The sequence below is a fragment of the Athene noctua genome, chromosome 2 (genome assembly GCF_965140245.1).
Source record: "Athene noctua chromosome 2, bAthNoc1.hap1.1, whole genome shotgun sequence".
Classification (NCBI taxonomy): domain Eukaryota; kingdom Metazoa; phylum Chordata; class Aves; order Strigiformes; family Strigidae; genus Athene; species Athene noctua.
The window spans coordinates 130,203,579-130,216,706 of NC_134038.1; the positions used below are offsets into that span (position 1 = coordinate 130,203,579).

Sequence of the window (13,128 nt, forward strand, 5' to 3'; positions counted from 1 at the left end):
AGGATATGAGTGCCAGACTGTGATCTGTTTTGATCAGGATTAAAATGCTGATGGTATTTCCTTTATTTTGTGCTAGTTCCTAATGTATTTTCTATAAATGTTTTTTAAAAGACACTTTCTTGCAAATTATTTTCAGAGCACCTTGTATCATTACTTCAAATGGACTCACTCATTCTCCATTCTCACCTTTCTTATCCTTTTGGAAGTAATTACTCACTTGGATATTTTGATGATGTTGAAATAATCTCCAAATTGTATTCATTTCTATAGTGCCTGACTTCATAGAGTCTGACAAATTGTTTGGCATTGGAAATGGACTGAGGGTCATCCACTCATGAGAAGTTGGCTTACACATGGATGCCAAATCCCAAATGACTTTAACAGTGATAGGCAATACTAATGAAAACCATTTTCTTACATGGGATATAATGCGCATTTCTAAATTAAATTCATAATTTGAGCCAAATCTTGTGGAAACAAATAATTTACCATATGCAGTATTTCAGTGTCACCTGATTGTGCTTTTCAGCTCTGCATAATACTTCTTTCACCTGTAATTGTCTAATTGTCTTTCTAGCCTGCCAAGAAAATACTCCTTCAGCTTGACATCTTTAAATTGTACTTTTGTTCAGTAGTCTACAGTGTGTTGGTACTGTATAATGGGTGTTTATTATTAATACTAGAGATAGCAAAATATCTAATTACGGTTATGCCACCATGCTGAAGAACTGTGTTACAATCCAAGCCAATTATGAATTTCAGTTGCTGAAAACAAGATTGGGAAGCAATCTTGTAAATCTCAACCAAGAAAGAGGCACTCCCCTTGTCTTTTGTTAAGCCAAAGAAATGTGCTCCCAGTGTTCAGCAATAGCTAAACAGTGGAGAAGAACGCTCCTTAGCAACAGAAGTTCATGAAATAAAAGAAAGATTTAAATGTGGCTTAAAATTAGGGCAATAGTGTTTGTCAGATTTTAAAACGTGGAAAGAGATCCTCTCTTATAAACAGGAGAAAGGCAAATATAAAAGCTCAGAAATATCTTCTAAGTCAGGATGGAGAAAGAAGTTAATCTGGTGCATGTTCCTTTCACTGTGAGCTGACAGAATTGTGTGTATGCTGTTTCTGTGCATCTAGACTTCTGCTGGCTTCTGGGAAAGACATTGCTCTAAAGGGAATGGAAGTGATGATACATTTTTTTTCAATTACCCTGCTTGAGGACTGTGTCCATAAAGTTGAAACTCAGATAATCTTTTTCACTGAAATTTGGAGTGAAGGCTTTAGTAGTCACTTATTTTTTACTCCCTCTTGTAAATACTGTCATACTCTGATCACTCCTAGTCTTACACACTTTGCCCTTCTAGCAAATGTCATCCATAGAACACATTTAAAATAATCACAGCCATGCATCTTTGGAGAAGAAGGCTACCCTCAATACATGACACAGCTAAAAATCTAGAACTATGGTAATACAATAGGAGTAATATTTTTTCACTAATGTTTTGTATAGGTTTGTAATTGGACGAGAAAAACCGGGACAAGTGAGTGAGGTTGCACAGCTGATTAGCCAAACTCTAGAACAAGAACGCCGCCAGAGAGAGCTGCTGGAGCAGCATTATGCACAGTATGATGCAGATGATGATGAGGTAACAGACTGTCTAGCATTTCACTATTCCGTGCTTTTTAATGTTCTTTTCTGTTCCTAATTCCTTCTTTTTAACTGTCACTTAGAGGTCAGCTTCTGGCCCTCTCCATTACCTCTGCTGATGATTTTTACAGATTTTGATGATGAATCTTATTTGAAGAACACAGTTACTGAAAAGCTTTTCAGCATGGATTTAAAATATTTGTTTTGCTCCAGAAGAGCAAATATCCAATTGGTTGATCTTCTGTAATTATTGCTCTTCCTCTGAAGGCGTATGTTTTTCTGAAATAAGGGGATGAAGTTGGTTTGCTTGTGCACTGAAACACTAGGGTTTTTGTGAAAACTGGTAAAAGTTGCCTTCTAACTTTTAGGGGATTGAGGAAGTTTTAGACCTTTCTTTTTTTTCCTGGAAGAGTTGATGTTCTTAGTTCAGAACATTAATTCAGAAATTAATTCATGAATGCAGAAAATTCCAGGTAAGACTCCTCTTTCCACACACTGCTTTTTGTTTCTGTGTGAACAGATATGCCACAGGATAGAGAATTAACGTACCTTGTCTGAAGTGTGTATTGATGTTCCCAGTTAGTGCCTAATGTCCCCATACAAAGGTTTTGAAACTATCAACTTTATACAGTAAATTATCCATAATTTCTTTCCATTGTCTTAAAATTCCTAATATGCTAATTCCTAATATTAGGCAATTATCTTTACAAGCTACTTTTCCAGAGACTACTGTCTGTGTTACTCCCTAAATTAGCTGCCGGGTTAAGGCAAAAGTCAGTTGCTTCCACAAGAGACTGCTTCCACATAGCCCAAGCATACCGCCTTCATTTTGCATTATCTTGAATATTATATTAAATACCAGACTCTATGTATTAGTGTGTTTTCATCCTGTGCCAGATTTTTTATTTTACTTGTAGAAGGAAGCATTAGAGAAGCAGGAGTATTCATGCTATGCATTTATTTCAGTTTAGTTTTCCTTTAAGCACTGAGACAAGGCTTCTAAACAGTTAAAAAAAACCACAAAAAAACAACAAACAGAAAACCTCTGAGATAAAATTAGGATACACTCAGATTTTGAAACACACTGTTAAACTAACAATAGGTCAGAACAATCAGAAGTGTCCCAGAAGACTAAATAAAAATTCTATCTAGCCCCATTAATGCTTTCACTTAAATTTCCACTGGTATTAAAAATAAAAATATTGTAATAAGTTTTAGAATAAATCTTGTCATAGGTGCATATTTAACTCATATAGATAAAAGTTGTACTCATCTGTATTGGGGATGCATATGTATGTGTGCCTGTGTGAGACCATGAGGGCTAGAAAATCCATATTTTCTCTTTTCCCCCCTCAAACTATAAAAACATGCAAGTCTTCTAACTTCTGTTTAGTCTAGAATTAAAATTCAAGATCTTGAGTAATTTCTTGAAGAAGCTCTATTATCTCCTCAAAAACAAAAAAAGATACAACTTTAGCCATTGGAACAAGAGACTTCTCACAGCTCATCACAGCATGCTGTAGACATCCAGGTTCGAAGACCTGCAGTACCAAACATAGTCTGATAGCTTTCATGTTGGCAAGGAAAAGTGACTCCTAAATGTCTGACATTCAAATCCTTCTCACTGTGTACTTGCACGTAGAGTGATGTGCAGCTGAAGGTAGACTTGTGTGAGTAATTCATGAGGATGCATCAGTTGAGCAGAGGATGCATCAAGCTGCAGAAAATCTCAGAAGTTTGTGTTGCTTCATGCACCACACAGGTGTCATAACTCAAGATCTGGAACTAAAGAAAACGTTGTTAAAATGGTAAATCCATACTGATCCTGGTAGTACCTCAGTGTTCAGTAGGGATTATTGCTGTACTGATGCTGACAGTGATTCTTTCATACTGATGACCATGCAAGTGTTTCTCGGCACAATAGTAAAAGACAACAGGGATGAGTATGGATCAGATATTTTTTGTGATGTGTCTTGTTGTCTTTGCAATTCAGTGGTTACAAACTCTTCAGCCCTGTTCACTGCATAGATTTTTAACACAAAAAATACTAAATGCACAAAGTGTTTTCTATTGGTAGTGCCTTTGCATGACAGAGATAATAAGACAGGGCAAGTAATTAACAGTTAAAGACATGTTTTCTTACTGTAGCACTAAATTGAGGATGGTGACCACCTCTGTGACCATGACATGTGCTTTTTGGCTATTAGCATTTGCGGTGCAAAGGGAACTTTTATGCAGTATGTGAGGAAAGGAGGAATAAGAAAGGAAAAAACATCTACCATGGGAGATCCAGAGAATCATCAAAGATTTCTTTTGGAAGGAAAAGGAATTGGGCTTCAGAACAAATGCAGTACTTCAGTTCTCAAAAATTACATTTGGAATCATTGAAGATCGTTCCTGTTTCCTACTCGATGCCATACATATATTTGGGAGAGGGGTGGTAAACGTTACTTTCAGAATAGACAGCTGGGGTGTAGTTGCTAAAGTGTGCAATGAGGCGTATTCCCTTTCTTACTTAAGAGACTTACCAGAAGTAGATTTTATTTGGAACCTGCAGCAATCCTGAATATTTTAAATTTTTTTGTTACCTGACTATGCTGTCCAAGTAAACTCACATAACTTGCACCATTCCCAAGCAACTGACACAACGGAAGCTGTGATCTAATGCACATTATACACAGTCCAAAGATGGTTTTGATCACCACAAACCCTTTTGCTCCATTTACTGTTCAATGCAAGCATTACTACTTTGAGCTCACCTTGCTCTTTGAGGGCAAACGTGGCTGGGTTTATGTTGCTGTATGCCAGGCACCACTGCCAGCCCTTCATTCTTTGTCTCTGGTAAGCATCTTTTGGGCCAGAAAATCTCAATTTACACTCTCTGACTGAATATCTGCAAATGTACAGAAAACCTACCCTTCTGAGTCCATTTCCTCAAAGTGATAGTGATTCTGGCTGTATGGGGGTTCAGGAATATTTGAATTGCCAGTGTAAGAAGTTAAATGTTGAGGCAGCACATATAATTATACAGGAGTTGCTCAATCTCAGAGCTATCAAACTGTCCTATTCATTTTCATGCAGTTATTAAAATACGGTAACATGGATCTCCTGCTACAATGCTGCATAAATGAACAATACAATGATCTTTATTCAACTCTGTATTGAGACTGTCAAATTCTGAGCTTCAGAGACTTACCACAAAGACAGCAGTAACATATCAGTTTTCTGGAGCAGGAAATCAGTGATCTGTGTTTGACTCCTGGAGCCACCGCACATGACTGTGTTTGGTAGAGCTGGTCAAATCACAGGAAGAGAGCGTGTGCCAGGCATATGCAAGTCCTGGTGTTTTATCCTGCTGTGCCACCAGCTGTCTGGATTTCCTCTGTTCTGAAACTTAGGACCGTCTTCATCATAGCCCGAGCAGCATCTCACTATTTTACAATGGTCCAAGTTCTTTAAAATAGCAGCATTACTGAGACAATTTTGACTTCCAGCCAGTGTGCACTGATTGGACTTGAGTCAGATGCTAAACTGGAGAGACACTGGTTAGCCTGCTGTAACTTCTCATTCCATTGCGTTGCAGAAATGTTACCTGATAGTTATTTGTTGGGGAAGATTCACACTGATACACAGTATTTCCAAAAGATACATCATTTACTATATAAGTAATCCTGAAAGAAACATCATTTACTATATAAATGCCCTTCATCCCTGCACTTCAGAATCTGCTGTTACTATGCGCTTCAGGTTGTCACAGGATTGCAGGATGCTTTCAGATGCTCCTTCATTTAAGTCTTTACATGGAAACACAAGAATCTTGTGCAGAACTGACAAACGCCGAAAAAAGAGGGATGCCCACAACGGGGTCCATGCAAAGACAAGCAGGATAAATGTGCAGCAGCTCACAGTTTGTTGATAAGCTCCCACAAGCCATGCAGAGCCAGTAGTATCAGTTATTTCTCAAGTACTACTTATGGTAGGCAGTGTTGGCATTTCCTGATGAGCCTCTGTTAACTACAATAAAGCTGGGAAAGTATGTTGTTTCACGTGCTGCCTCTGGATAATCTGCTGCAGTTTATTCATCACCATTTCATCTAGCTTCCTAAAATCCCACATCCTTTTAATTTGTTGTATCCTGTCAGAAAACAAAACTCAAAGGCTTTGAAGTAGGCACTGTCTTTGTATTTCCTACTTAGTGTGTTAAGTACAATCTGAATCTGTATCCTTGACTAAAACCTGTTGACTACCCTGTGTTAACAGTGTTCTGTGCGCATTTTAGTCAAATTCTGCCATTTCTTCGAATTTTGATTTGAACATGGTATTATTACTTTCTTCATGTTCTAGTGAATGGCAAAAGTCACATAAAGCGGTTCCCCTGAAGGCTGCATATGGTGATGCAGGATGTGAAATTAATAACATATTGCAGAATTCTATTCACTCTGTGACTACGGACAAGTAGTTTTATGCAAGTGACGTTTTAATGTATTTTAATATCACTAGTAGTCATTTGAATATTTTTTCATTTTTAATTCTCATTTATCAGGACATTTTGAGATCAAAGCAACATTAGAACCATTGAAGAAAATCTTGACACACACAAAAAGAAAAATGTTGCAATGTTCTTGAATGTCTAACACCCAAAGAACATACTTGTTAAACAAGGTCTTTCAGAGAGTGTTTTTTCTGGCATCATTAGTATGAAGCACTCCTGTAAAAGTGACGGTTGATACTATACCATTATATTTTTCTTTGCGCTTTCAAAAGAATTAAGTATAAACTGAAAAAAATCAAATGAAGAGTTGGGCTTGAGTTATTTTTATAGTTCTTCAAATGGTGTTCCCTGATTGTGGGAGACTGTCAGCATAAACAAAAGATTTAGCTTGATGCAGCCTTTGTTATGGTGATTTGGGGAAGGTCTGTCTTCATTATCCTGGCTGGTGCTGATGCTCCTTCTTTCTGCTTGGGAGTGTTAGGCCCATTTCAAGAATTTACAAGGCAGTTAAACAACACAAGTAACACATTTTCCCTTTTAAAGTGGGAAATTGCAGTTCATGTTTATAAAGATAATTTCATACTATTAGCTGTGATAGCACATAGCAAATTGAATAGCTAATATCAGAAGCTACTGCTGTGGATGGGATAAGCTTAAGCCCTAGGTGGTACTGAAATGAGGAATACGTCTTTTGCATGGATGAATTTTGCTCGCTAATACAGACTGAAGAGTCCGAGGTTTTCCTTCAAGAACGTACAAGTTTTCATTGACTGTTGACTAAAAAAATATTATTGTTGTTGTCAGCTAAGAATACAAAATGTGTTGCAAAGAAGCTCAGGCAGCTATAATAACAACTGTTACCTTACAAGGCTTCATTATTTTGAAGTAAAATAATTTTAGTCTGTGCCTTGCTGCTTCTTGTAAAACACTGAATTTCCCATTCTAGTTTCTGGCGCAGGGGCTGAACAACCTTCTGGTAGTTTCATGTGAAACAAAAGTAAGAAGAGATAATTTTTTTTTAAGAAAAAGTATGTTGCATGTAATTTATGATATATTTCCTTGAAGCACACATTGGTTCTTTTGAACCTGTAATTTGTGTTTCATGTGATCATAAGATCAGATCCCTTTCCTTGGAAGACAGAAGCAAAAGTCCCATTTATTTCTGTGTTCTGTAATGTGTTTGTGTCTTCCTGCTGTCTTGTTTACCTGAGCAAACTGCAGTGCTTTGCTTTGATGACTACTTTTTGCATTGATTGTAGCAAAAATGACTGTGCTCATCAACACTCATTTGTACAGTTTGAAGCAGGATTTTCCTTTGTGTTCATTTTAAGCTGCCTGATGTCCCTCTTCAAACACTCTGGCTCCTGAGGCCAGTAGAATATTGTCTGCTCTTGAATTTTTCCCCAGTCCTTCATATGTGTTTGTTTTTCTTTTTTGTATGAAGTACTTCTTAATTTTAAGTCTTTGGAAGAATCGGTTTCAACTGAACTCATCTGTTCTATTCTTTTACCAAAATTGGTAAATATATTTAGGATTTTGCATTAAATGGATATATTCTTTTAAAATGTACATGTAGCTGAGCCAGATCTGGGTTTTTTGAAATAAACTGGGCATGAGTTTGCTATTTAATGATCCTATATCTGCCTCCTCTTTGCATGTTTCAGAGATATGCTTGCCACTGCTTATGGACCTGCCGAGATTTTTTTTCACGTAGAAATGATAGTTGTATATCACCTTACAGATTTTTCAGGGATAATGACTGCAAAATTGACAGTACATGGATTGTGTTAGTATTTTTAGTTGTATTTTCTCACCACAATAATTCATTTAATTGAAATCTCGATGGGATTTTTAAGTTAGTTGTTCCACTTCTAGGTGCCCTGATGGTGTGTGAAGGTGGTGTCACGTGCTCCTGGAAAAAGCCAGGAGGGGTAGAAGCCTAATTTTCTGTTTAGACAGTAACTGCACGTACCCCTGGGGGATAAAATAGAAGCAGAAGTTACTACAAGTGTAGCATAACAAAAGATTTTGAATGTGCATGTGAGATCTAGACATACAGAATGATAGATTCAATTTCAGGTGTTGTTTAGCTGTAATGCTAACATCCCTGAAAATTCCAGTGAGATGGATTTTGTGGTCATTGCTTCTGTTTCAAATAAGGAAAAAAGAAGCAAAATAGCTGTTAACTTTTTCTGTTGAAAACTACTGAGTTTCTTAGTCTTAGTACATATAAAGAATGTAAAATAAATGGTTACCACTTATTGCAATGAGAATATGTAACTATTTATAGAGACAGAGATAGCTCTCCTAAGAAGTTGCTCACATAAACAGTGATGTTTAAAGTATGGGTGGGTCATGCATGTTGGTGAGTTGCCTTCTTTTTGATAGTTCTCATATCAGAAGATTTTACCAAATCATTCTATGCTTTCTGTGTGTTTTGGCTTTTTTTGTTTTTAAAAACTTTAGTGGCTTTAAAAAAGGAGAATACAGATTTTTCATGATCTTTAAAGGTCCCTTCCAACCCAAACAATTCTGATTCTATGTGCTATTTATCCAAGAAATGATGATGTTGTATTGCAGGTTTATTACCCTGTTGTTGAACACATGCATATATCTTTTCTGTCTGTGTGTACTTGTGCACCTAGATTTAACATGCTTCCATGCACTGCTTTTTAATTGAGAGAGATTTACATAAACCTAAACAACAGCTGGGAAACTAAATTAATGTAGGAAGTTGAGATTCAAACTGTTGTTTGGACATCTGAGTTTTTGCCTTATTTTGAAAGGTTCTTTTGACAAAAAATGGCACTCATAGGTAATACTAGCACTGCTGGGAATATACTTCTGATAATAATGTTACGTGCCTTCATCTTAAGAACTGAAAGCTCCTGAACAAAAACTTGAGTACTTCTGTCAGAATTTTTGTATTATTACTGTATAAACATGAGAAGGACTGCACCCCTTCCCCTGCCCTTCCTTTTCCATGTATTTATTGAGTCCCAAGCTTTATAAATCCAGATGTGGCCCTGAGGGAAATGTTTGCTTTATAATAAGTTTGCATAGTCATTTGCATAGCCAGCAGGCTATTTGTGATCCGTAGTCCATATGGGATGTACTCCAGCTTCAAGAGGGAGCCCTGCTGAAGCGATGTGGTACCCAGTCATCTTAGGCATGGGGAGAGATGACCACAGGTGTATATGCAAAAGAGTATCTTGGCAACTTGGGGTTTAACATTGCAAGCTGTTTCTTTCCAATATTATTGTTTTATATTGTTTAATCTTGAGATACTGATTGTAGCTTATGATTTTTTAAAATTCTGTTTAGTCAGCAAATTGTTCACATCTCTTGGTTTACCAGCCCAAGAAACACCCACATTTTCTGTTTAAAACTAGCTAGAAACATTTCCTTATTCGGGGTTCAAATTCAGTAAACTCTGACTTCAGCCTCTGAACTTGCCTCTGACACTCAGTTTCTTTTTCCTGCTGTTGTCTTTCTGTCTGGGTATGACTTTTCTATCATTAATTTGTTTATAAAGAACAAACCAATGGATTTTCAAATTCAGTGTGGAATATCACTGGAGAATTGCTTCCTTCAGATGGTTTTTATTTCTCTTTGGAAAAGACTTCTTATTAAATCTGAGATAAATTTGGAGAGGTCTTCCTATGGAAAATAGGCCTCACTTGGAAGAGGATGAAAAACCATTGAAATATAGAGCCAGTAATGCTTAACCACTGAATTCTTTTCTCCTCTCTCTTAATGTTCTGAAATACTACTGTGGAATTGTATTTTGTCTGGTAGAATTCATAAGTACTGGGATTATAGCTAAAGAAAAGATAAACTTTTTTGTATGCAGTATGCTGTGTTTGCACAGTAGCTTAATTACTCTTTGAACAGTCTCTGCCTAATAAGATGATAACTGGAATTTCTTAAATGCTATAAAATTAAGACAGGGGAATATGCTACAGATGAAGAAGATGAAGACATGGGACCTGTCCTTCCAGGAGGTGACATGGCTATTGAGGTGTTTGATCTCCCTGAAAATGATGATATGTTCTCCCCCAGTGATGTGGACACCAGCAAGCTTGCTCACAAATTCAAAGAGGTAAGTTATGGATCAGAATATATTCCTAGTTTCCTGGTTTTCTCATTGCTCAGTTCTTGGTTTTTCTGTTGAAAACTAGAGTTGATTTCTAGCTGTATACTCCGTACTTTTGAATGACTCATAAAGCTCTGCTTAAAAGAAGTGGAAGCTATTCTTTGAAGTTGTTTTAGCATCAGCTTTCAGGTGACTGTTGCATTGATGGAGGGTAATTAATAATTTAAATTTTCAGCACAGAAGGTATTCCGCCTCAGCACTTTGTTTGCATTTTTTAACCAGAAAGACAAAGTGCAAGTTAATTCATTACTAGCAGATTGCCTTTTTTTTTTTTTTTTTTTTTTTTTATGGTGAGATACCAGTCAAAAGTGTTCAGGAAAACGAAAGAGCAAATACTAAATTTCAGTGCAAAGGAACATGTGGAGCTCATCCTATACCATTACACAGTAACTCATCAATGTGCAGCAGTGTCATACATTTGGCCATGCGATTAGAAAGATGATGTATTTGGGAAGTAGGCGTATTTCAGGCTGGTGTTCTAGCAAACTCTGTGCTTACAGAGTTTGTATAGCATCCACTGGTACTAACGGGACCTTCAATCAGTGGTGTCCACTGTGGTCACTGAATTCATATAACTTAGCATACTAAAGTACTGAGAAACATCTCTTCTGTATTTTAGGCTGTGCTTTTGGTGTGGTTTATTTCTGAGCTTTCCTGAATATTGATGCAAATAAAGATTGGATTTATCTAAGCCCACAATAGTGAGCTGAGTGATGACAATAAAAAACATTTTTCTTTTTAAATACAGGAAAATGGAAGGAGTAAAAGTAGCCAGAACCTCACAGGAGATTTGAGCAGCAGAACCTGGGCCCAGAAGGGAGTTTTAAAGTAGAGAGGCTCCCTTTTTATTGTTCTTCCTCTATCCTTTCCCCTTCCCTCCACTCAAACCAGACGTTTTATCTTCAATAAATATATCTTCTTGCTACTCTATAATGAGAGTAATGTATGGAAAGTAATCAGCCAATGAGCAACCAGTCTTCCACTTTTCTGCTGATACCCTTTTCAGCCTTTGGGTGCCAGCTGTTACTCATGATTATTTCCTGAAAGTTTTTTACTTTACTTATATGATAATTTTCTCACTCCATATTTCAAGTCCAGGCTTTTATGCAAATTAGCAGGGCGATTTACTTCATTTTCTGATACATTGCATCATACATTGCATCATAGTCAAAGCAGTGGGAAGATGCTACCATTCTGATGGTGCCAGTGTACCAAGGATAGGCAAACCACAGATGCAGTGATGGGCAATGCACTCATCTTTGAATAAATTACCTGCAAAACTATGCTTGAATACAGTTTCCATGAACTTGAATGGCAAGTATGGCTATTGCCATACTTCAGCATGTCCAGACTGATTTGAAGCTGTTTGCGGACCTGTCTGATGTAGTGGCCTCAAAATGGTGGTGTAGAGGAGATCAGATGAAGGGACTTTGGGATCCTCCAGTTTAAGTGTAGAAAACGTTAAATGCTCCTGCAGAAGGGTGGGCTCTTTTTCACTAGCCCACATAGTTACCGCTGTTACGAGCATGCCACTTTTGTTTCACTGTATTTAACAGTACACAGCTGCATTTTGTTGGCTGCTACAGAGTGAGTACATGTATTTTTCTTGCTATTTGCCCTGAATTCTTTCAACACTAGAGGACTTGTTCACGATCACACTGCACAAGCCCACACAGTGTTTTCTGGAATTGTATTTAAAGAATAATTGTTCTTTCTTGTTCTTACTCCAGAGATTAATGAAAGTATTAAACAAGTGGGTTGTACACAATCTTTAAGTATAATAATTTGACCTAATTACTTGAATTCATTCTTTGCAATGAAGAATGTGCTCACATACTTTGAGAGCACTCTTATTTGTAATGCCTTGCTTTTGTAATGAAAGTCAGAATAAAGATGGGCATTCCTGGGTGAATCACTGTATTTCTGCAAGTCTTGTTTTCCTGGCTGTAAAACAGGAAAAATGGGACTGATTTTCCTTAACTGCTTTGAGAGAAAGACCTAGAAGCCTTATTTTAGCTGTGAGGATTGAAGAGAGACAACAGCTGTAGGGAGAAGGAGTATCTTATGTAAGAATTAGGTATTATATTTCATGTATTAATGAAAAAAATATTATTGTTATTATATGCAAAATATACATAATGATTATATATAAATTGTCATGGAGGTTATTAGATTCCATTGGGTACTTTCTTTCCCAGTGTACTCTGAATATTTTAACAGTTGCTAGCTTTTCATCTCTTTCTACCTTTTGCAGTCTTAGATGAACTCAATCTGTTTTCTCTATATATCTTTTTATTAAAAGTTTTATTGTTTTGAAGAAAATTAATCAGCTTTTCAAGACATCTTTGCAAAGGAAATGGTCCAAAAATTATTCAAAATGTCTTTGTTCAAATGAAACCTTCACAGTTTTAGATTGACTTAGAAAAATTGAAAATACAAAATAGTATCTGCCAAGAATTTGTCTGGCATTATATGGGACATGGAATAAGGTGTTTCTGCACCCCTGTTAGTAAACTTGCTTAAAAATTTTTAACAATGAGTCCAGATTTGCTTGCCAAACTGTTGACCTTGCGTGTTGTTCAGTATAACCTATAAATGTGTTAATATCTCATCTATTCTGCAAGCATAATTAGTTCTTTTAAAAAAGAAAAAAAGTCCATGTCCAACTACACACTTGTCTGTTCAGCAGGAAAGTATCTTTTTTCTTCTGCCTCAGTGGGATCTGCTGTACCATGTACTGATTCAATAATCTGACTGGGTGCTCAATATTCTTTTTTTTTTAACTTAACAGAGAGTATAAAAATAACTGTTAAAACCATCTGTACCTGAGCAGATTG

The 13,128-nt window shown here is 36.7% G+C and overlaps 1 protein-coding gene across 10 annotated transcripts in view; it reads left to right on the forward strand.

Moving 5' to 3' along the window:
- The window catches only part of PPP1R9A (protein phosphatase 1 regulatory subunit 9A), a 149,881-nt gene that overhangs the window by 100,682 nt on the left and 36,071 nt on the right, over window positions 1–13,128 (forward strand). For all 10 annotated transcript variants that reach the window (XM_074900306.1, XM_074900305.1, XM_074900307.1 and 7 more), the window contains 2 exons: window positions 1,506–1,641; window positions 10,082–10,237. In XM_074900306.1, the coding sequence (XP_074756407.1) occupies window positions 1,506–1,641; window positions 10,082–10,237 (292 nt within the window). The remainder of the gene's footprint in view (window positions 1–1,505; window positions 1,642–10,081; window positions 10,238–13,128) is intronic.